Source organism: Conger conger, chromosome 3, assembly GCF_963514075.1.
Source record: "Conger conger chromosome 3, fConCon1.1, whole genome shotgun sequence".
Lineage (NCBI taxonomy): Eukaryota > Metazoa > Chordata > Actinopteri > Anguilliformes > Congridae > Conger > Conger conger.
Genome location: NC_083762.1, coordinates 24,631,833 through 24,656,764, shown reverse-complemented (window position 1 = coordinate 24,656,764; position 24,932 = coordinate 24,631,833). Strand labels below are relative to the sequence as shown.

At 44.6% G+C, this 24,932-nt stretch overlaps 1 protein-coding gene across 5 annotated transcripts in view; it reads left to right on the top strand.

Annotated features, from left to right (window-relative positions):
- The window catches only part of mid2 (midline 2), a 165,569-nt gene that overhangs the window by 131,733 nt on the left and 8,904 nt on the right, over positions 1–24,932 (top strand). For all 5 annotated transcript variants that reach the window (XM_061234864.1, XM_061234861.1, XM_061234866.1 and 2 more), the window contains 5 exons: positions 1,944–2,051; positions 6,468–6,616; positions 7,120–7,247; positions 7,575–7,718; positions 18,188–18,349. In XM_061234864.1, coding sequence (XP_061090848.1) covers positions 1,944–2,051; positions 6,468–6,616; positions 7,120–7,247; positions 7,575–7,718; positions 18,188–18,349 — 691 coding nt within the window. The remainder of the gene's footprint in view (positions 1–1,943; positions 2,052–6,467; positions 6,617–7,119; positions 7,248–7,574; positions 7,719–18,187; positions 18,350–24,932) is intronic.

Here is a 24,932-nt window from a genome sequence, read left to right as displayed (position 1 = left end):
GTTCATTATTCCAGTGGAGGGAAAGGTTCAAAAGGTTTTTGCCATCTTTGCAAAATATTGAAGGAAGAAGGAAATGTAATCCACCCAAGTTCCAGAATGATAATCCTCAAATATAAACGTTCTTTTATTGAGTTTTACTTAGGTTCACTTTTACATTCCATTTACGTTCATATTTACATTTACTTACATTTACTTACGTTTACATACATAACACATATTTACATTACAGACGTCAGACAGTAACAAACAGAGTTACATTTAAACATGACGGCCGACAATATCACAATACATTTAAACAGTAGACAGTAGACATTTCATAATCCTCAAATATAAGGGATTGCATCATTAATCCTTGTTAATTGTGTAATGTGTAATCAAGAAGGCAGGAATGGAATTAATCCAGTGTGTGCGTACGTGTGCATGCGTGGTTTGTGTGTGTTTATGTTTGCCCTTGTGTTGTTTGTGTTTGTGCTTTTGTGTGTGCACATATAGGGCTTAAATAAATCTTGTGTAAGCAGCTTTGAGGAAAGACCTCTGTAAAAAAAAAGATATATATATATAATAATAATAATAATAATAATAATACTAATGCCAAGGGTGGAAATGATGCGCTGGGCTTGATGGGAACCCAGCGTAACTGAAAGAGGACAGGAGGGAGTGTGTTTCACACTCAGAGCTGCCTCCTCCGCTGGTTTTACTGCCTAATGGCGCCAGACTCGTTAATCAGCGCGGCACCGGCAGCTACAGCCCCCGTCACTTTCTCGCCAGAGTGCGATTAGCTGGCTCAGCCCTCGGGCTCCCATACCACACCAGCAGGCCACAGGTCAAATACATTACAGCTCCCACGTCTGTGAGCGGACCGGGAGAGCAGGTAACAGGCAACAAATCTCCAAGTTAGCATGACTTGACAAAAGGAATTTATTCTTCCATTAACATCGCATAGACCCACACTATAGTTCTTTGATTCTGTGTACGTGAATCATTTATATCCATCATACATGGCTGTACATTTTAGCACTTAAAAACATTGGTTCCTGACCAAATGGATATTCGTTAAAAACAACCAAAGATTAAGCCTTCACATATGACAGTTCTAAAAAGCCAAATTCCATAAATGGTTGGATATTAGCTATTTTTACAGCATACAATATCATGAAAAATCTTGGGTGATATGGGTGTTTGATATACAAAATGATAATTTAAAAATGTGTTTTCTGTTCCCTCAGGTTACCTTTTTCTAATATTACATTTTGTCTAAAGATCTGAACCCATTCAGTGTGACAGATATGCCATAATAGAGGAAATCAGGAAAGGGGGAAAATGCTTCTTCACAGCATTGTAAATGGCCACGTTGTATAAAGGGTGACCCAGCAATGTAAGCTGTACTGAAGGTAACAGATTTACGGCAGCCTGTAGCCTAGTGGCTGTGGTACATGACTGGGACCCAGAAGGTTGGTAGTTCAAGCTCCAGTGTAGCTATAATAAGATTAACACAGCTGTTGGGCCCTTGAGCAAGGCCCTTAACCCTGCATTGCTATTATTATTTAATTTAATGTAATTTAATTGATGTAATTTATTTGATGTATTATTTATTTATTTATTCTGTAATAACATTACATTACTGATTCTTTTATCAAAAAAAAAAAAAACAATCCCCCTGGAGCAATGTGCGGTTAAGGGCTCAAGGGCTCAACAGCTGTGCAGATCTTATCATGGCTATTCCAGCGATCAAACCACCGACCTTGCGGGTCTCAGTCATGTACCTTAACCACTACGCTACAGGCTGCCCTATCAATCAGTTGATGGGCACTTACTGCACTCTTTAAAAATAGGTTTTCTGCAATAGCAGTATGTCAGACTGTGCTTTAATCACAGGTCATTAGCTAAGCTTGAAAGAGCTTAGTCCCACCAGTGGGTGATGGTCTCCGCTGTCCTCTTCCTAGGTGAACACGGCCATGCATGAAGCCAAGCTGGTGGAGGAGTGTGATGAGCTGGTGGAGATCATCCGTCAGAGGAAGCAAATCATCGCTGTCAAGATCAAGGAGTCTAAGGTAGGGAAGTGGATGCCTTCTTCCCTCTGCGGGTGTCCAGGTATGCCTGCCCTAGATCTGCCTGAATCGTATTTAAAAGCTCTGGGTTGCCCTGTAAAAAAAAATACAAAAGAGCCCTGGGCGTAGATTTTTGTCATAGCTTTGATGAGTACAGGCCAAATAATTTGTTGTGTGTTTGTATAGACAAAATAAACTACCTATTTTGAGATAAGTATTTATTGTTCACAAGAACTTCAGTTTAATGAATGTGTCAAGGGCAGATCTGGGTCCAAATGCTTTTCTGAATCCAGAATTCTGTGCTCGATTCATTTTACCTGGTGTACTTGAGTCGACCCAGAGGACCAGAAGGTGGGGTTTGCACTTTTTGAGAGTATTTCAAATGTCTGAAAGACCAGACAGGTATTGATGTATCAGTAAAAGCATTTGAATCCAAAACATTTATTGACCCAGCGTCAGAGATGTATGTGATGCATTTGTGTAATTTTCAGAGAACAGCCTTTTGTACTCTTTCAGCATGGATGACGTACAGTATAATGACAAACAGGGTGTTTTTGATAGCAAAATTGCAGATAGATAGCAGCTCTCATAACCCCAATCTATGAAATATAAAAATGTAATATGAGCGCCCATCAGATTCCATGATCCGCATTTGCGATGGCACTGCACATGCCCGTAATTTGTCACTCGGTCGGCGACAGATCGAGGTGGAGCGCTGTTAGGAGCTGTCATCGCGTCCATTCCATCGCGTCAGAAGCGGGAAATGGTAGCTGACGTGTCGTCTGACGGCGAGAGACAGTTTTGTTTCCCGGGGGATTAGTATATCTAGGCATTAGGCTGAGAATTTTAAGAGCTTTTGAGCAACCCTTTCAAGAGGTGCCAGGAAGCATGCGGTAGACACCCTGTTTGAAGTAACCGTTGTGCTGCACTGAACAGCGAGAAATTCAGACACAAGCCGCAAATTCGTAACACGTTTTTGTTCGCAGAACCGTATTTCATCTTTTAGCGGTCTGTAGTTTGAAGTGGTTTGCAAGGTGTGGAAATGTAAAATAGTCGTGGACGCTGAGTGTTGTCTCTGGTCTGTCGGAGGCTGGTAGGAGGAGGTGTGGACTTGCGTGACACGTCCGTGTACTTTTGGCCTGTCCGTTAGTAGAGGGTAGAGGGCGGGAGATGAGCTTTGCAGCAGAACCAATGAGATTACTGGAGGCCGGGCCGTGGGGAGCCAGACAGGCTGTGAAATGAGCCCCATCCACATGGCTCAACTTCACACACTCGCCTCAGTCCGGGGAGACTCAGGAGGCCTGTCCCTCGTACCTTTAATCCCTTTCAGCACAAACAAACAGTCGAGAGCGGTGCTGTCACACCCCGCCTGACTGAGACACTACACCCCCCCTCCCATCCCCACTCAGGGCTGTATGCTAACATTTTTTCCAAGGAACATATGTGCCCCTAAGTTGATATTTATGAGAACGCTAATGCATCCCAGTTAAGTAGATGTGCAAAATGTGCTAGCACATCTACTAGATGTACTAGGAGATGTCCTCAATTATTTTTCCAGTTAGCACACATCAAATTTCAAGAGCAAATGCTCCTAAAATGGGAGCACTGTAGAGCCCTGGCGACGGTTCTCCTGGGCCCTGGTTCGGAAGCCCTACAGCCACTCTTGACTAACCTTATGTGCTGGACAACTCTCACCGCTGTGCTGCTCTCTGACCCACACTGAGAAATGTAAAAACAGCTCCTGTAAGAGTAGCTCGCCGACCGCTGCTCCGCGCCAGGGCCTGAGGCGGAGAAACACCGACCCTGTAGCTGTGTCTTCAGCAGGGGATTGTGGGTCGTGTCAACCTGCTGCCAAGCGACAGACATCGCCTTCAAATGAATGTTTATTTGCAAACTCGTTAACGAGCAAAGGAAATTAGACGATGACAAACAGGTTCGATGTTCCGAACGGACAGGTCGTTCTCTGCTAAAATCTAATGCACAAACTGAGCCTTCATAACCGCCAGTGTTCATCTTCATGGCATATGCTCAGTATGTTCCCTAGGGTTATTTTAATACAGGCTGACCTAGGAAATTTGTTTTAATTTAAATTATATTCAAGCTCAAACACAATGTTTATCTTTTAAAAACTGTATTGTAAACTACAGTTATTTATAGAGTCCAGGCATAGGTACCCTGTGAACTAATATTCATCAAACAAAACTCATTCATTATGATGCATGTTGTTTGGTGATGCTCTTGCATCTCTGGGGATAATGTAAGCTGGGTATCAGAAACAAAAATATCTCAATGTGTTTCCTAATCCACTCTCCATTAGTCTGCTTGCGAGGTTGACTTGCACATCAGCTTAAACGGCACTGGATTACATTATGAGCAAGACCTCAGCTTACCATTTTAACTGGCAAAACAACTGCATTAAAAAAGTACAAACTCTCAGTATTAATGTGGCTTATGTCATGTGAAAACATAGACAGAAGGATATGCAGGATTATCCTGGCCAGATCAAAACACAGCATTTCAAAACACTAGGGGGAAAAAATCTGTCTAAAATGGGTAGCCGTCATCTGGTGAAATCCCATGGTTAGATATGAAGGCTTTGGCAAAAGAAGTAAAATAAAAATAGCAATGCTGTGAGATTACTGCAAGGCTGCAGAAATTTGTTTAGTGTGTTTCTGTCAGTGGTGTCTGGTTTTATGGTCACCTGCGTTCCTTTTATTGGCTCCATTGTCCCCAACCCGATCTCAGCTTAGCCAAGACTTAAATTCACACCATAAGAGGTGAATCAGTCACTCTGAGCGTTTACCTGAGACAGCAGCCATCACCGCTAAGTCTTCACAAACAGGCACAGCCTTAGATTTCCCTCCATCTGTTGTGTAATGTAGTGTTATTGTATTGCTGGCTGTGTGTCCATTCTAAATTAATGAACCAATTTCTATTCAGTAAACAATGAGACTGCACCTGTGAGCATTCCGAGTTTGTCTGAGGACAAAGGTGAACTTCCGCAAACATACGTTTGAAATGCAGTGCTTCAAACAGAATTAGCCACCAAACCTGTAATTACCAGTTGGCAGAAATGCCCCTCCCTTCATAGCATTCTGCAAGGTGTTGTGGTGTGCTTGTTATTATTGGCATCGATTTTAATAACTGCCTGTAGGGTGGGATTTCTGAAGGTCACAAAGATGTCTGCGCTGAAGATGTAAAAATTCCAGCACTGATAGTGAAGGGATTTGAGCAGCTCGCCGCCCGCTCTCTTTATTAGACTGTGAGGGCTGAGGGGTGATTCAAAATAGATGGTTCACATGATGTGCTGGCTTATTTGTATGTACACAGTTGGAAAGGCGTATTGGGTCGGCCCACTGAAATTGTTTTCTGTTTGATTATTAGTGACATGTCTTTAATATTTCAAAGAGTATTTCCTTTGGCAATGAGGGTTCCTTCGGTCTCTTTTTTTGTTTTGAATTTTTTTACAGTTAAACCATTTTCATCTCATTTTTCACAGTGAAATCAGTTCTGACCCCATGCAGCATTCTGTTGGGAATATGAGTTGAGTATCCACACATGGATGTCAACCAACAAAATTATTTTGAAGTTCCGAGACAAATGTGTGCTGTCGTCTCTTCCTCTTGCTGTTTAATTGATTAATCTGCAAGTGTAGTATTAATCAGCAAGATCATAGCCTTTCATGACACTTAGTATCAGTCAGTGAAATGGCTGTGCCTCTTTTGGGAAATGAAATTCTTCAAATCACTTCCCTCTAATGATCTTCTAAGTTCGGCCCGCAAACGTCCCTCCTTCAGGGAAGGCGGTGATCGTTAGTTTAATTTCTGTTGTCACCCTGGCGATTGCAATCGAGATGAATAAATTATGGAGACTGCTTAAGGGACTAAACCGTGTGTTCATTTCCTTCCTTGGGGAATTTGTACTGTAACTGTCTGAGCTCATCCTCTTCCTGTTTGTCTGCCAAAGGTCAGGGGCCATAAGGTCAGTTGCATTCTTTTCAGTGTTTGGGAAAGTTTGGAAAAGTTGCGAGTAAACACTTGGCCCATCTGGCATGTTCTTAAGGCAAAACAATGGGACCTAACAGTGCTTTATTAGAACAATGTGATATTTTTGTGGTGTTTTGTTTTGTCTGTGTCTGAATAACTTGGTGGAATAATGCAACGATTCTAGTGCTTTCAGTCACAACAGGGGTCAAACGTTTGTTTCTTTCTCACTTGTTTAAAAAGATTAAGTAACAGCATTCTATCGGTCACAAGGTTATGTTCCTGTTGAAAACAACACATTTGGGCTGTTCCAACGGGTGATATTTTGCAGGGGTGGCAGATTTAAGAGTGATAATAATGTGTGAAGAGGCCTGTGGTGCAGCAGAAGCCCTGTCTGAAGCCTGCTCCTCTACTCCGCCCCCCCCCTCCGCCCCAGGTGATGAAACTGAGGAAACTGGCCCAGCAGATCGCCAACTGCCGACAGTGCCTGGAGCGTTCCAGCGTCCTCATCACGCAGGCCGAACACAGCCTGAAGGAGAACGACCACGCCCGCTTCCTGCAGACCGCCAGGAATGTTGCGGAGAGGTGAGGGCCGGTCCCTCTGCTCGTCCCTGGTCGTTTACTGTGGGCTGGGGTGGTGCTCTCGGCAAAATTTCCAGTGTCCAGGAAAACCTCCAGGACTTACGTAGGCGTTTTCTCCAGCTCTGTGTCACTGTTCTGTGGGTTGGCTGTAAAGGAATATTTTTTCCCTGTTTAATGAAAAAAAAAAAAAATACTATTTATGCCCCAGCCCATATATAGTAGTAGCAGTATTAGTAAAAATTGTTACTTTTATTTGTATTGATCTTCTCATACCCTTTTCTCACAGTGCAAAACTATACACACGTAGATACAGGAGAAAGAAAATGTATGCATGTGTGAGTTATGCCTGTGTTGCCGAGGCAGGATTGCCTGGTGGCTCGTGTGGGTGTTTTCGAGATGTGGGTGGGTGTGGTAGTCCGAGTCAGTGAGGGGTGTGGTCTGTGGGCTTCAGTGCATGCCTTTCCCCTGAAACACATCACAACTTTCCCGTCCTCTCCGCTCCTCAGGGTCGCCATGGCTACGGCGTCCTCACAGGTCCTGATTCCGGACGTCAATCTGAACGAGGCCTTCGACACCTTCGCCCTGGACTTTTCGCGGGAGAAGAAGATTCTGGAGGGGCTGGATTACCTCACAGGTGAGGCAGCGATGCCCGGCCATCCTAATTATAAATCTCCAGCATACAAACGAACGAACACAGACTTAATTAAAGGTGTCACAACACAAAAGGAAGATTTATCTGCAAAAGACGGGAACAGTTAATTTAAGCACAGCATTTCCGTTTTCTGGGGGGAAATTTGTTTAGATGTTGACGCGCCATTTGTTTTACAAGCAAAAATGTTAATTCGATCAGACAAAAGTGTACCACTTGCGCACGCCATTAAAAAATACAACCCCATCCCTCTTTCCAGTTCTCTGTCGGTGCGTGACTAATTTGTCCCTCTCTGGCCCCTCTGGCACGCAGCCCCGAACCCACCATCCATACGAGAAGAGCTCTGCACAGCCTCGCACGACACCATCACGGTCCACTGGACCTCCGAGGACGAATTCAGCGTCACCTCCTATGAGCTGCAGTACACCATCTACACTGGCCAGGCCAACTTCATCAGTGAGTGTCCTGCCTCCCCAAAGACCGTACAGAGCTTTTGTGTGTCATGCAGGTGTGATTTTCAGATGGTGCCTTTTAGAGAATAGATCTCAAGGGAAGACAGAAACACTTTACAATAAGGCTACATGAATTGGCTTGAACTAATGTCGATGTTAAGTAACTAGCTCTGTACAGCTTTGTTTATGTATTTCATCTACAACTACATTAGTTAATGCCAATTCATACTGGAATAAAAAAAAAAGTGTATTTGATGTATTTATTAATGGCTAACTAATGATATGTTTATCCTATGGTTTTCTGTTGTGTACATGTTAATGTAACTAATACATACAGTTGTTAGCAAATACAATTTATGCTTAAGTAATGTATTGCAAATCAATTAATTCATGTTAACAACTACATTAGTTAATGCCAATTACTGTACCCCTTATTCTAAAGTGTGAGCAGGGACTTAACAGCCTTGATTTGGATTGCCGGATATAAACAATGTGGGTCACTGACGCTGTTAGAGATTAATAAAAACGGGCTGTTTTTGCTGTGCTCTGAGGGAGAAGATTACAGGGTGATTCTGATGTTTTGATTCACAGTAGAAGAGCCATAATTAGTGCACTTGTGATTTTTGCCTAGAATGCTCCCAAGATAAACAGATAATGTACAAAGTCATCAGGTATAAATATAGCAACAGATTTGGACTAGTTTGTATGTGTTGTTGAATCATTTCCAGACCCATGACTAATTACAGATTCATGAGCTGGCCTTGTCCTCCTTCCCTGCTTTTTTATAGTTGGGCTACAGCTTCAAAACATAGTCAGCTTTTATCACAGTTAGTTATGCTGTATTGTACATGGCTTTGTCCTGGTTACACAAGCAAGCAAGCTACTGTTATAACCTATTCTAGACCATCATAAGACACCACAATGATGCATTGAGTGGCTGTAAAAGCACTGTATGGCATATGGAATATGAATATAATGCTTGCCACAAAAATTGGTGCAGTGGCTTGTGATATAGGAAAACTGTTTTACTGGAGATGAAAGCACAAATGAAATCTTTCAGCGTAGCTGTCTGAGTAGCATCATTCTTTGCATTGTGTGCTTGAGGTTGTGTGACAGGAGGCACCGGAAATCCTTTGAAGTGCCTGAGTCTTGACAACGACATTGAATAAAAACATCTGTTTGCTTTCAGTGCTCTTGGATGTAAGGCTCTGATGACTACAGTGGATCAGTAGATGTACAATATACACTCAGTGAGCACTTTATTAAGTACACCTTTACACCAGCTTGTTAATGCAAATATTGAATCAGCCAATCATGTGGCAGCAACTAAATGCATAAAAGCATGCAGACGTGGTAAAGAGATTTAACTGTTTTTCAGACCAAATGTCAGAATGGGGAAAAATTGTGATCTAAATGACTTTGACGGTGGAATGATTGTTGGTACTGGACAGGGTGTTTTGAGTATCTCAAAAACTGCTGATCTCCTGGGATCTTCCAGTGAGCAGCAGTTCTGCAGGCAGTAATGCATTTTTCATGAGAGAGGTCAGAGGAGACAGGACAGACTGGTCGGAGCTGACAGGAAGGTGAAAGTAACGCAAATAACCATGCATTACAACAGTGGTAAGCAGAAGAGCATTTCTGAACACACACAAGTGGATAGGCAGGCTACAACAGCAGAAGACTTAATAAGAAAAAAAATAAGTCATGTCTCATTGAGTGTATATATTTTTAATGTGCGATTCCAGCAATTACGTTCTGCGAACTAACATTTGTGTAATCGCTCCGATTGCATATCAGTGAGTTAATTGAGTTCCTCCATCTACATGCATCTTATCAGCCAGATCAAATGGAATGGAAAATGAGTTTAACACTGAGCATCCGTTCTTGGGAGAGTCCGGATTACACGCTGAAAAAACAAGAAGCATAAAGGGTGGCTTTGTTTTAAATATTTATTCTAAATACTGGAGGAATATTAGCTAAGGTTTTTCAGTCACCAGAAAGACTGGAACAGAGAACATATGTGAGTCTCTCTCTCTGTCCCTGAAAGATAGACCTACTGCACATCTGGATTACAAAAAAGCTCAAAACATGCAGTATATCGCATATGATGAGGAAGAATGGAGAATACTGAGGCTTCGTCACATCATATAGGAGACATGAATAGTAGCAATGAATAGCAGTCTAAAGGTATGTTCCTGGGGTGTCTCATGGAGGCAGTAGAGCACAGTCCACATGCCCATTGCGAGCTGCGATGGTCGGTGGTTCAAATCCGACCACACAACCGAAACACAACCTATGTCGTATGTCTCTCCCTCTCTCGCCCCCCATTCTTCCTGTCTCTCTACACTGCCCTATTCAATAAATAACCCCGAAAATTCCTATATTTAAAATAAATAAATAAACAAATAAATAAATAAAAACAATGTTCCAGAAAGATGGTCCACTGATGAGCTGGCTTTGATGCTAAGAGCAATGGGTGGCTGACTTTTATCACCAAGTCCAATGTTCTTCACCAAAGTGCAGAGGAGAAATAAATAACAGGCAAAAGTGTGGGAAATGCTTCATTAAGATGTGTGCTGAGCCGAAAAGCAAATGAATGGATGTTCCAGGGTGTATACAGATGCATCAATGTGCCATCTGTAGACACATCCTCCCGGCAGGCTGCTGTGTCTGCTGCTTTTTGATGTGTTTCTGCACTTAAGAGCTTGATTTAAGTCATCGGTCGGCTAAAGAGTCTGCACACCTTGTTTCCAGACCCTAAATTGGCCGCTGATTAAAAGGAAATCGCAAAGAACCAGCAGAGACGACAGCCCTCTAGGGCTGAAGTTTGAGACCCCCGGACTAAGCAGCTACCACAGTGAAGCTTCCATGCTGTTGCTGTGTTATTTTAGTGCCTCTAAATAAGGCTGTATGTAGTGTTACGACTGTGTTTGCTTTACTTGAACCCTTTGACATTAGGCTGACATAACCCTGTCACAAGGTGGTATTACAGAAGATGTCAGCTGATGTCAAATTACGCAAAACTGTCATACTTTCATTGGTAAATGTTGTAACAGATGTTACCGTTAAAACATTTACCAATACCAAGTGATGCCAGTTTTATAACATTTGACATAAACTGACATCATCTGTTATGCCATCTTGTGACAGCTGTCGTGTATGGCAGTGTTATGTCAGCCTCGAAGGTCGAAGGGTTCCAGACCAGTGTTTGCGAATTTGCGTAGTGTGAACAGAGTCAACATGTTATCTTGTGTACCTGTTGGTTTCATTGCTACTAAAAGATACAGGACTATATTGGTTTTGGAAGAATATCACAGTATAAAGATGAACTAATCCGTTGAAATCGCATCACCATTAGAACTGCATTATTGGGGGTGGGTGTCGAAGAGGTATTGACAGAGTTGCTGTCCCCATTTGGACATATATATACACTCTCCTCAGCCGCTGCAGCACCCCCCACTACCCACCTCCGCAGCACCACTCCCCAGATCTCTCCTCCAGACCATGCTGCATTAGAGCATCTGAATCAGACCGCTGTGCCGTCTCACAACCTCAGAGGAGGAAAGTGCATTTATTCCAACTGCCATGTTTTTAGTGTCGTTCTCCAGACTGGAGAGATTTTTAAACGCTCGCCGCTTGCTTGTTTATCGGTTGCGTTTCCCCGCATCCCAAGAGGAGAAAGGAAAACCTTCTCTCATCCGGGACGAGGAATGGTGGATTTAACACAACTGTCGTTAAAACTGCTATAAACTGCTTTCGACTGGGGATAAAATGTATTTTTATGAATAACTGTGGCATGCCCCATTTCCCTCCTAAATATGCAATGTGCAATTAGCTATTTTCCCTTCTGAAACACCTGCTGTTGAAAATGACTTCCACTCCTACACCAGCCCACAGGCCAAGCTTCCACAGACCTGAGTCAGAGGAAGATTTGGTTTCTTAGGTCCAAGGCAGGGGTCACTACAGCAAAGTGGAACATGGACCCCTAGCCAACTGGACCCTCCCTACCCTGTGTGACACAATTAATTCAATTCAATATATTTGTGTAATGCTAACAGAGTAAGTAGAAGGGCAGAAAGGAAAAGGGCAAACACCAGAGCCCCGAAACAGCAAATACATGAGTGGAGAGGAAATCCCTCAAACAGTGGCAAGAAAAAACTCCACAATGGGGGAAAAAAAAGATCTTGGGCTCCAACTATGGAGGGGGGAGCCCATCCTCCGATGGCCGGTAATGTGTCACGGTAGGATGGATGAAACAGAAATGTAGTAAGAAACATGTCACAGCAATCCAAATGGGTTGAACCGACAGCAGTTGCAGTAAAGCAGAAAACTAGCTGGGAAAGTAGGAAGTCTGAATGAGGGAAAGTGTAGTTAGCAGGCTTAGAGGGGTTGGATAATGCAATTGGAGCTCCAGGATTGTGACGATTGTGTGTTAATCAGTGATTGTGTGTTGCTCCTGCGAGCCACCATTGGCACTGACATGGTCCTCGTTCAGTCTGTGATTGTGGGACCCATCCGTGCCCTGGAACGGTGCCCAGACAGGACGAGCCACACAGCAGCCTTGGGGGTAGAACATCTGTCTGAAAGCAGTTAGACGTATCATAAGACCAAATATAGCCAGAAGTTCAAAGAACGCTGTTTACGTGCTGCGTTTAGCTTCAAATGGACCTTGTATAAACACGAAATGAGACCGTCTTAATTTAGCAGGAGAAATCATTCCCAGATATAATCTGCAAGCACTCGAGCGAGGCCTTTGAAGCACATTCAAAAAATATTTTTTATGTGGGTTTAAGAATGCGCCGCGTATTATGCACCTATGTTTGAACATTCTGACAGCCTAATGACTCTTAAAATCATCTCAAGAACTGCATGACAGGAGAAAAGAACATGTAAGCTCTGAGTATTTCTGAACAAAAAAGTGAAGTAGCCGCAAATAGGATATCGAAAGCATTTGAAATTTTGCGCCCTCCATGGAGTGGCCTTAAAAACCTTCAGTCAAGCGGTTTGTCCTCAACTGTGGCTTCATTAAAAAATTCATCTCAAAGAGTAGGACCATGAGGCGCCTGTCTATACACATTTACTCTTAGCCGTAACTACTGCCTCTAGAGAGAAGCTACCAGAATGTCCTCCAAAAGTTCCCCTTTTCCATAATCACGAGGGGTGTTACTGGAAGGCATTTATAGGTTTTTGTGTGCTTTCTCCCACAAAGCTAATAAGTACTGTACAGCTCATAAAGTATATGGTTATTTTATATCATACTTTTGACATAAAAAACGAGTGACATCTGGAAGCTAGAAATTTCTAGGAAAAAGTTAATCTCTAACCAAACAAATTTCATCACTGTAAATAAAAGGCATGTGCAAAGCGGGCCTTTTCTTCAAAATAAAAACGCAAAGATAAATACAGATTTTCAGTCCACAGTCATCCTTGCAGTCAAGCCACATTATTCTTTTAGTTGCTTTTCAGTAATTTGCTTTTTATTCTTTTAGAAGCGTACCCTGACTATTTCTTGGTGTCCTTAATGTTTGTGGTTGCTGTCCCTACAATTCTGTTGGTAAATTGAGTGGTTTAGCGGTTAGTTATTGTGGGTGACGTGCCTCCGTCAGTCTCCTGAGTTTTGCGCTTTGTTTACCTACCCATTCTCTTACAGTGTTAATCTGTATTGTAGGCCTACTCTGCTCAGATGCCTTTTGTTTATGTATACACACAAACCCCTGTCTCTGCCATCAGTGTAAACTCGATGATGATACAATCTTCTAGCAGTCATGTTGTTTTTTTAGTCTTTAGTTTAGTTGACAGTGTTCATGTAATTAAGCTTATTTTAGTGCCTCATTCTGTCTGCTAGCTGTGCAGTGGGATTCAGCAGGCATATTGCCTATTCTCTGGGCCCCAACAGTGACCCCTACTGGATAGCTTGTGCCCGAGCTGCAGTTCTGTTCAAACGCATTACTTTCCTATCCCTTTGACGCTTTCCTCCCGGGAGAAAGATATAGGGCATATTCTGGGAAGCTGTGGCATTTTCTTCTCTGTCTCACACACATACAAACACACAGAAAGATGCACGCTCTCTCTCTCTCACACACACACACACACACACACACACACACACACACACACAGAGGCACAGACAGTCCCACGCACGCATGCTCACACAGACACACACCCACATGCACAGACACACACTCACGTGCACATGCATACACACACACACACGCGCACGCTCACACGCACACAAACACACACGCACACGCACAGCTGCCACAGAACAAGCCTTCATCCATCTCCTCCAGCATCAAAGCTTGGCTCTCGCACCCTGGCAGTGTGAGAGCTGTAGCATTGCTCCATACATGGCTCCCCACCCTTTCATCTGCCTGCTGTGAGTGTGAGACTCACTGTAAGCCCTTTCTGACTTTCTCTCTCACTGTCAAACCACTCTTCAGTGCTGTGCTGGTTTCTTATACTTCTACCATATATGCAGGCAAACATTACACTGCAACACCAAGTAATGAACGCTAGTGAAAATAGAAGAGATAGATATGTTATTTAGAGGGGGAAAAAGCATGTTTGTATTTGCAGGAATTTTATTTATTGTTTTTAGAAATATCGTAGAGGCTACTTATATTTCTGTCTGCCTGTCTGCCTCAAACTCTTGCAAATCAACTTGGGTTTATTGTTCTGTTTATATAGACCTATAAAATGACTATAGCAGTCATAATAGTATTTTCTCCCGCTCTCTCTCTTTGTGTTTCACACAGACACACACACACACGTTCTACCTCATATTGTCTGTGATAAACACAGCTTTTTTCCAAAAAATATGTTGCAATTTGAAGTCTCATTATTTTCCTCTCCCATCTCAAACGTGATTATAAATATGCTATTGAAATTTAATTTTGTCCAGCGCTACACAGCCACAGGATGTGGTAAATGTTAAATGGGCATAAGCATAATAAGTGTTTTTTTTTCGGCACCTGAGAATCGAGGCCTCTTCCATTATTCCGTACTCACGTTAAGTATTTATGTCTAGTAACAGGCTCTCCATTATGGCTTTCACATTCTGCAGTCCCTCCGCTCAATAATGCAGACACTGACATTGCCAAAAGGGACTCTCACGTCCTGGCTACAGCTCTCTCACTCTTACTTTTACACACAGACAGACAGACAGACACACACTCACATACACACATACGCACATCCTTTTTTTAAGGGCACACTCACTCTTTCTTTTGCACACATACGGATACTCGCACACATACACACACACGCAGACAGACTGACAGACACACACATACAGACACACATACACACACACACACACACACATACAGACACACACATACGCGCACACACACACATACACACACACACACATACACACACACACACACACGCACACAGACACACACACACACACACACACATGCACACACACTCACACACATGCACACACACTCAGACATGGGCCATCCCCCAAACTCAGGCACAGGACAACTTGGCAGCTCAAGCCTGTTTTCTTCATTTCAGACCTGCAGCTAATAGACCACTGTACTCGTGGCTGTTTTGGTTTTATTTTACTAGCTTATGTGCTTTTCATCATATGGCTTCTTTCATTTTCCTTGGTTGGAAATGTTGTGTGCACTGTATTTGGAAAACACTGTATATTACATTGCAGTCATTTGGCAGACGTTCTTATCCATAGTGATTAACAGTAGTGGACAACATCAGTGTTCATTGTATCAGAAGTCAGATAACATATCTTATACAGCTATACCTATTGCATTATCCAAAAAGGAAATCCAGTAATGTAGAAATTACAGCAGCCTGGCAGGATGCTCTGTGTGTGTGTGTGTGTGTGTGTGTGTGTGTGTGTGTGTGTGTGTGTGTGTGTGTGTGTGTGTGTGTGTGTGTGTGTGTGTGTGTGTGTGTGTGTGTGTGTGTGTGTGTGTGTGTGTGTGTGTGTGTGTGTGTGTGTGTGTGTGTGTTTCCAGACTTGCGTGTTTGCGTGATGGTATGTCTAGGACATACAGTGTTGTTTTGCCACAAGCCAGATCTCTGCATTGGCATTCCCCTGGGGAGATTTAAACAAAGGCTTCTGCCATTAGAGGCTGGATGTACAGCCAGGAAGGACATGTGTTTCGCCCCAGGGGCCGATGCGGCGCGATGCCCCCTGATGGGCTGGCTCTGTCTGTACACAATGCATGCATGCGTGATGTAGGTCTACTCAGATCACACAGTCATGTCTGTGACCCCGGCTCTCTCTGTTCCAGCTAAAGACTTTAACAAAATAACATCAGTGGTAAGCATGTTCCATTTGTTTTCCCTTTGTGCGCTCTGAATTCTGCAGAGATTTCTTCCAATTGGTATTTGAGTGGAAATGCGTGTATGCGTCAGGCAGATCAGTTTAGCCGCAGAGAACGTGATTTGAAGTCGCCAGTAGTTGCTGTTTTTAGCGCTGTTTTTATATAGTGTGCTTGGATACAGTGTTTGGACACTGTGTTGTCTTAGCAGCCTGCTGGCGAAGTCATAACTTCAAGTACAACTGCAAACTTGGTTTTTCTCCCACCCAGGCGGTGAATCATAAATCCATTGCAAGGTGGCAAAACACAGGACCCACCCAACAATGACCATAATAATAATAATAATAATAATAATACTATTTGTGCTATAATAAAGTTATTGAAATACATGGACATTACTGTACTGTAAATTACAAATGAACAGTAAAATATACAATAACTAAATTGTGGCATAGTGTCGTTGGACAGTTGCATTTTGGTAAATCCTTTTCACTCATCTCTGTGTTTTGAACAGGATATGAGAATGTGCATCTCACTCTGTCATGCCCACTGCACTGTCTTGGAGTGTTTACAGACTGTTTTATTGGATTTTCTATCCTTTGGCATTCTGGCACATTAATATTTCAGTTTAGGACCCAATAGCATTCATGCTGGTTTACATTTTTTCAAGTATCTTCCAGGTTCCATCTTGATATAGCTAATGATGCTCACTACAGCTAAGGATGCTCACTACAGCTAAGGGCACTCACTACAGCTAAGGACGCTCACTACACCTATGGATGCTCACTACAGCTAAGGATGCTCACTATAGCTAAGGATGCTCACTACAGCTAAGGATGCTCACTACAGCTAAGGGCGCTGACTACAGCTAAGGGCGTTCACTACAACTAAGGGTGCGAACTGCAGTTAAGGGTGCTCACTATAGCTAAGAACGTTCACTATAGCTAAGGATGCTCACTATAGCTAAGGACGCTCACTATAGCTAAGGATGCTCGCTACAGCTAAGGGCACTGACTATAGCTAAGGATGCTCACTACAGCTAAGGGCACTGACTACAGCTAAGGGTGCTCACTACAGCTAAGGGCACTGACTACAGCTAAGGGTGCTCAGTATCGCTAAGGGCACTGACTACAGCTAAGGGCTCTCACAACATCCCTCCAGAGTGGCTTCTGCCCAGGTGACCAGTGGCCGTATGTTAGAGATGCGTGTTGTATGAAGTCCAGGGGTCACAAAGTAAAAATCATGCCATGCATTTCTTCCACCCATCAACTCAAGACAGCTGATTTCACTAATTATTTTGACCTCCTGGCTGAAGAATTGTGCTAATTAGCAAACGCAGGTGGTCGGAACAAAATACCGGAGAGGACTTTTACTTTCTGAACCTGGATTTTACACTAATGAGCATTGTGACTGGCTCCCAGGCAGCAGTGCACTTAAAAAAGGCAACATTGCTTTAAAAATAGGAAGTTTGATCTATTTGATGGTTGGTTTAGGGATCTTTAATGCGCTCATGGTTTGGATTGAGGCTCAGTGGTTGCAGGCCTGCTGACCTCTTCACAACCAAAACATGGCTGTCTGGGAAGGTCTATTTACTCAGAAAGTGTTTTATATTTATACATGTCCTAGTCTGCCCTGGGTAAATCTGAGCAGAACATGGCGTGCTTTTTTAATGTGAAGGGAAAGCAGTCCCTGCTCAGGACTGCAGGCCTTGTTGGTGGAGTTTCTGCAGACCTCAGAAGGGCTTTGCTCAATTCTAATTGCAGGGTTTCAGAAGGGCTTCTGTCCCTGTTATTGCAACTGGGGTTTGCGGGGAGGGGGAAAACTTCTCCTTATCTCCCTTCTCCTTTCTCTTCCTCCCTTCTTCCATAAAACAATAGCTTTCTCATCCCCCACCCCCAATCTCTCTTTCTCCATCTCCAAGTCTCTTTCTCACAGTCTATTGCTCTCTCTTTCTCTATCTCTATCTCCCTCTCTCTCTCCCTCTCTCCCCCTGCCTCTCTTCCTCTCTCTGTCTCTGTGCCTCCGCTCTCTCACTGAAATTAAAATCTAATTTGCTTTATTTGTCATGATGAGGGGAATCATATGCGGCCTGAGCTGTTTACAGGAAGCTGCAGTGAGCCCCTGCAGGAAAGGCAGACGGGACCGCGTTTCAGCTGCTCTCTGTCTCCCCCTGCAGGCCTGTATAACTCTGTGGACAGCTGGATGATCGTGCCCAACATCAAGCAGAACCACTACACAGTCCATGGGCTGCAGAGCGGGACCCGGTACGTCTTCTTCGTCAAGGCCATCAACCAGGCAGGGAGCCGCAACAGCGAGCCGGCGCGGCTCAAGACCAACAGTGAGTAACGTTAGCCGCCGGTCCGTTCCGGAAGCTTCTTGCGTCTTTCAAACACCTCTTTCAAAATATCACTGGCCATGTGAAAACATGCCACTGAAGTATGATAACAACCGTAACAGCTCTTGAGATATTCGCAAGCGCCCTGCTAAGGAGCAGAGTGTGTCAGTACGCTTAACCGTTTTTAGGTGTGAGATCACAAATATTCAATTATGTTTTTAACTGAGCAATCTAATCTCGATGTAGCGATCACGACTGGTATTTCAAAGCGGTTGAGTTCCAGGACAGTGACTTGCACTGAAAAAACAACCAAAAAAAAAACCTTCAAAGGCTCAAACAACTTTCCATGCAGTGTACAGATGCATGTCACTGAAGCATGTAGGAGCTCTTATAGAGCTCTCAGCCGAAGTGCAGAAATGTTGTGTAGTGATCGGGGGCGTTGGACGTGCGTGCCCCAGTTGGAAGACTGCACTCGTACCCGTAAACACGCTAGCTGCGGACGCGCGTATCTGCTAAGCGCGTAGATAATGTGGTGTGGCGCCGTGGCATGCCGGGTTGGGCGCTTAGCAGACAGCGTTAAATTGGATTGCTGCCGTGCTCGCGTGTGACTCACCGAGGGGCCGCTTTGGAGGTGAGACGGAGGGTAGAGGGAACCGGCGGTGTAGGCGCCCGCTCCCCCCCCACACCCACACACCCCCCGGGCACGGCTTTATCAGCGGCAGCAGCCGCGCGTCCAACCACGCCCTGGCGCCTGTATCCGCGACAACGCAGCCGTGAGCTGACACCTACCCCCATCCCACCGCCCCCTCTTCCTGTAAGCCTGGGCTCTCCCTCTCACACTCTCCTTCAACCCTTCTCCCCACACTCCAGCTCTCACTGTTGTCCGCAGCGCTCCAGGAGCAAGCTACCGCTAACCGCTAACTCCAACCAGACTGATTTAACACCAGTGTGCGAATATGCAGTCGTGGTTACCTCCTGGGCCTACTCCAATTATTGTTTCCTGCATTAGTCATTGTGTCAGAACACTGCAGTGCTTCTGAAACATGGAAATGACTAAACATATATTTTAGCTTTCAACAGAAGAATAATGGTTTGCTTAACATTTAAATAAAAAGAAAAACATGGTATTGTCTGAGGTGGAATTCCCCCTGCCGCTGTGGGTCTGTTCTCTCTGCGCTGGGGACAGGGAGGGGCAGGTGACCTGGAGCAGCGGGGACTCCAGGGGGCGCGGTGGGGGCAGCGAGGTCAGCATACGCTTGGCGGGGTCCCCTGAGCTGGCAGGTGCACGATGGAGCTGTTCCCAGGACCGCAGCTCCCATGGTCCTCTGCATGACCTGCGGGCGCGATAAATAACCTCTCCATGGTTCCCCCGGCTGCCCGATCGCTCCATCTGTCCGTCTGTCCTGGGGGTACGCGTGTCATCTGTTCCCTTTCGTACTCACATCGAGCCGCGAGAGGAACGGTCGTGCTAAAACACACGCTTCCATTTAGAAATCAGCGCTGTACTAAAGGTGAGCTCCTGTAGGGTTAATGGAGTAACCGCAGTAACTTGCCCCGATGACTATAAAAACGCATTAACCGTTGGGTAAAAAAGGTCACTTGTTTATTTTGCGCATGCCAAAGCAAGACACTGGTATAGCCAGTGCTTGAAGTGGGCCAGAGTACTCACACAGTATCGGAGCTTCTCTGTTTTACTATAGTACCTTGACTTATTTTCAGCTCTCGTTACTCTTTTCTGCCCCTGTCTGCACTTGATTTATTTTTGCCCGTATGCATATCGTTACTTCTTATTGCATGCCGCCACTAGATAATTGACAGATAGATAGATGGGTAGTTTCATTTATATAATGCTTTTCTCATGCTTTACAGTGATGAGGGAGAAAATCACCTCAACCTCTACCAATGTGTAGCACCCACCTGGGTGATCCAACGGCAGCCATTTTGTTCTAGAATGCTCACTACACGTCAGCTGAGGTGGAGAGGGAGATATATAAAAATATTTTTTAAGCCAATTAAATCATGTATAATAAATTATTAGGTGGCAGGTTGAAAGAGCCAGGTTGGGAATTTAGCAAGGAACCCCCCCCCCTCCTCTTTGGCATGGGATGACCACAGTGAGTCAGGGCCTCGGTTTAAAGTCTTGTTAGTGGATAGGGGTATGCAAGCTGGTTATTTGCCACAATAAAGACTAGTTTTGGACTGCCGGTTTGTATTTCTGAACTTTTGTGATAAAAGTACGTTCTTTGCTGTTTAAGAAATTAAAATTCTGACAACAGCTGACACCTCCGGATACATTTATAGAATTTAGCATTCTGAGCGTATCCACTTGATAAATTGCTTGTAAAACACAGTTTATGGAACTAGAATTCTGACAACAGCTGACACCTCCCCATACATTATCAGAATTTAAAATTCTGCGCATATTCACTTGACGCAATTTACAAATTGCCTGTAAAACTTTAGATTATCTTGTTATTTTTTTATTTTATTTTTTTGCTTTAAGCGAGTATGGCTATTATTCCCGTGTGACACACAAGAACTTTTAATTATGTTGGGTGGTAGCCAGCAATAATGGCACATTTATTGTAACTAACATATTATTTTCCTCAAGTAGAGATTGCTTACTCAGAGCCGTTTATTCGAAGCAGCTGTTCTGCGACTGTTTACGTTTGCAGTTTTATTGGGTTTTATTAATTACCTGCATGGCATCTTTACAGAACGTTGTTTATACTGATCGTAATGGCAGGTAATGTGGGATTTGTGTAATTAAAAAAGTAAAGAATGTGTGAAACACTCCCCAACACCCCCCACCCCAACCCCGGTTCAACCGTTTACCAAGGTTACTTTCAGCACCATTAACCTATTGAGTCTGTAATTAGCTCAATCTTCCTCTGTACGACTACTCTTCTTGCGACATATTTAACCTCACCAACCTGTTCCCGTTAACGAACCGCATCACACCTCCAAAAAAATCAATCACGAACGACCCCGGAGCGCGGGTTCCCGCTTATCGGAGGGCGAGATCCGGGGAAATGTTCCGGGGCGACCCCGGCGCGGGAACGCTGCAGAGGTGTGAGATCAAGCTAATGTTTGCCAGCTGCCGTCTGAATGAATGAATCACGTGGGAGCAGAGGGCTTGTGAGTGTGCCCCTGCAGAGACTGGCTGTCGCTGCACCTTCTTATTTAACCCTCTCACCCGCCCCGAGGAACGAAGCTCCAGACATCGAATGGCTCTTTGCAGCTTTTCGCTACCGACCAGAACTCCGTAATGGGATAATGTGTTAATCTGCCTAATTTATAATGTAGGCATAAAATGTATAAAATGAGTGTGTGGATGTGTGGGTGTATGTATGTGTGTATGCTTGCAAGTGCCTGAAGTCTATATCAGTGTCTGTGACCATGTGTGTGGTGTGTGTGTGTGTATGTGTATATCAGCATTTATAGGGTGCGTGCGTACGCGTACGTGTGTGTGTGTGTGTGTGTGTGTGTGTGCGTGCGTGCGTGCGTGCGTGTGACCATGTCGATTGTATGTGTGCATACCAGTATCTGTGACCATGTGTATGTGTATGCCAGCATTTACAGTGTGTGTGTGTGTGCGTGCGTGCGTGTGTGACCATGTCTACTGTATGTGTGCATACCAGTATCTGTGACCATGTGTATGTGTAGGCCAGCATTTGCAGTGTGTGCGTGTGTGTGTGACCATGTCTACTGTATGTGTGCATACCAGTATCTGTGAGCGTGTTTATAGCGTGTGTATGCAGCTCAGTGTGTAGCTCCTCAGCGCACAGTGAGGTTGTCTTCCCTAGCCTCCCCAGGCCTGGCTGGGGCAGTGGTTCCGTCTCCTGTATGATGTGGGTAAACAGAGAGGAGCCATGCTGCTTTTCTATAGGAGACTGAGGTGCCTTTAATCATGCGGAACCGAGGTTTGTCCCTGCTCGGCAAGATATTACGGGTGAGAAATGTCACATGACACACTCGCCAAAGGGGCTTTTGTTTATATTGGGCTCCAGGTTTCGGGATGATATTTGCTCATCCAGCACACTCGCCATATCCCTTCTGCTTTCCCCAAACCCCCAGAGAAACTCTGGATGAAGTTCCTGTCCAATACTCAGTCCCAGGCCACAGTCTCTCTCTCTCTCTCTCTCTCTCTCTCTCTATCCCCTACTCTCACCCTTTCTCACCTTCTCTTTTTCCCTCTCTCCCTCCTACTCTCATCTGTCCTCTTCTTTTCTTTTTCCCCCTCTCTCTCCCCCTCCTACTCTCATCCTTTCTTGTCTTCTCTTTTTCCCTCTCTCTCCCTCCTACACTCACCCTTACTCATCTTCTCTTTTTCCCCTCTCTCTCCCTCCTACACTCGCCCTTTCTCATCTTCTTTTCCCCATCTCCCTTCCCTCCCTGTGTGTCTCTCTCTCACCCCTTACCCTCCCTCTCCCTCTCTCCCTCTCTTACTCTCTCACCTCTTGTCGTCTCTTCCTCCCCCTCCCTCCCCCCTCTTGCAGTGGAAGTGTGTTCTCCCCATGTGCTGCATATACAGTAGCCACACGGCTGTGTGCCTCTGACAGAAAACCTCACAGCTCAGTGGAGTATGAAGTGGAAAATGTGTTGGTTAAATGATTAATGCGCTATTTACTTATTCAAGTGGAATTGCGCTATCAGTCTAGTTCAGAGCAAGAGCTGTGATTGTTTGTGAGAGTGGCAATATTTGGGAGGAGGAGGTGGCAGTGATTTTTTTCTATATTTTCATTCATGCACCGTGGTATAGTTTAATTTCATACTATATCCATTTTAGGATAGTTATTTTCCTGCAGTAATACAAAAGAAAGAGTTGATCATCCTGCTTTGACTTTTTTTTTTTTAAGTTCTTATGACCATCACACATGGATATTTGTGCTCAACCTCTTCTATCTGTGAACCTGGCCTCAGGTTTTTAAGGCTGGTGACACTTGACAGTGTCCATATGAATACCTGAATTTGCATGTGGTTTTACAATGTGTTGTAATTGCTTGGCTGAGCAGCGTAATATATTCACTGGTTTCCTTTTGTCTTTTTTGTGTCGTTATACAATGAGAATCATCTAGTCATTAAAACACATTAATTGAACATTACAGCAGCCTCATAACAGCTGAAATTGCTTTGAATCAAACTGCCTGGAGTCCCAGTTGATTTCTAAACTGTTTTTGAATAAAATCACATTTTAAAGTCCCAGTCGATTGTTAAACTGCTTTTGAATCTAATCGCATTTTAATTAACTTTTGCGTCATATTATTTTTATATCCATACAGCGCTTCTGGTTCTTGTCCTATTTTAGTTTTTGCATTTTATTTCCTTTTATTGATGATGAGGGTTTTGTCACGTTAAAATATGAACTCTAGTGATATAAGGTTTAAACCAGGTCACACCAAATCTGTTGAAGCATTCCTGAGTTAATTTGACCGTACAATACAAGAGCTTTCCCCTGGTTCTTTGAACAGTGCATGTCTTTTCAGATTTCTAAATTAATTCATCCAGTACTTTCCAAGAGAGACTTCTTAATCTTGCGTTTTTTTTGGGGGGGGGGGGGGGGGTTCGACATCTCAGGTGAATGCAACGTGTTAGCACGGCTGAAAAGAATTCTTATTGCGATGAAACCAACTGGCTTGTTCTGAGCAGGGCGTCGCACACCTGCGCGACACCTGTCTTGTTCTCCCTCTCGTGTGTGTGTGTGTGTATGTGAGACGCCGCTCAGTCCTTGCTCAGTCCTCGTGTCTGTGTGTCTGTGTGTCTGTGTGTGTGTGTGGGTATGGGTGACGCTGACGCCGTTTTGGTCCCCGCCAGTCATCGCTCAGTCCTCATGTGTATATGTGTGTGTGTGTGTGTGTGTGTGTGTGTGTGTGTGTGTGTGTGTGTGTGTGACGCCGTGTCGGTCCCCGCCAGTCATCGCTCAGTCCGCCACCCCTCGCACTCCCAGAAGTCCCCTGGCGAGCCCTGATGACGGCGCGGCGTTAGAGAGCGGCTGTGCTCGCAGCGATAAGCAGTTCAAAGAACCCAGCGTGCTAATGTAATTGGCTCGCAGCCACTCGCTGCCAGAGCGTCTCACATCCACTCTTGGTAACACGCACCCCGAGTAGAGATTATTGGAGGGGGGAGGGAAGGAGGAGGGGGGTGGAGTTGGGTGCCAGGGCTCAAGGCTTTAGGATTGGGTGCTTACGGAAGCTGGGGAGGGAGATTGCAATGGCGGCTCCACGGGGGCCCAAGGGCAGACGTCGGATCCCAACCCCGGCTGAAAGGGGAAGCTAGACCCCTTCAAAGGTTTACACCCTCACTGTGGGTATATTTCGAGAAGCCTTCTCTATCTATCTTTCCATTCTGTCTCTGGTGGGGGAAGGGGGTACGGCTAATCCTCGGTGCCAGCATTCCTGAAACCCCCACACTCCCCACGAGGAGGAAGGGCTGGAAGGGACAGGGGAGAGTGGTGTGAAAGATGCATCTCTCTGGCTTCCTGTGTCTCTGGGGCCCCTGACTCAGTCTAGCTTCCACACACAGGCGTGCAGCAGTCAGTCCGCCAGGCAGACGAGCCCTCGGTCTAGCTTCCACACACAGGCGTGCG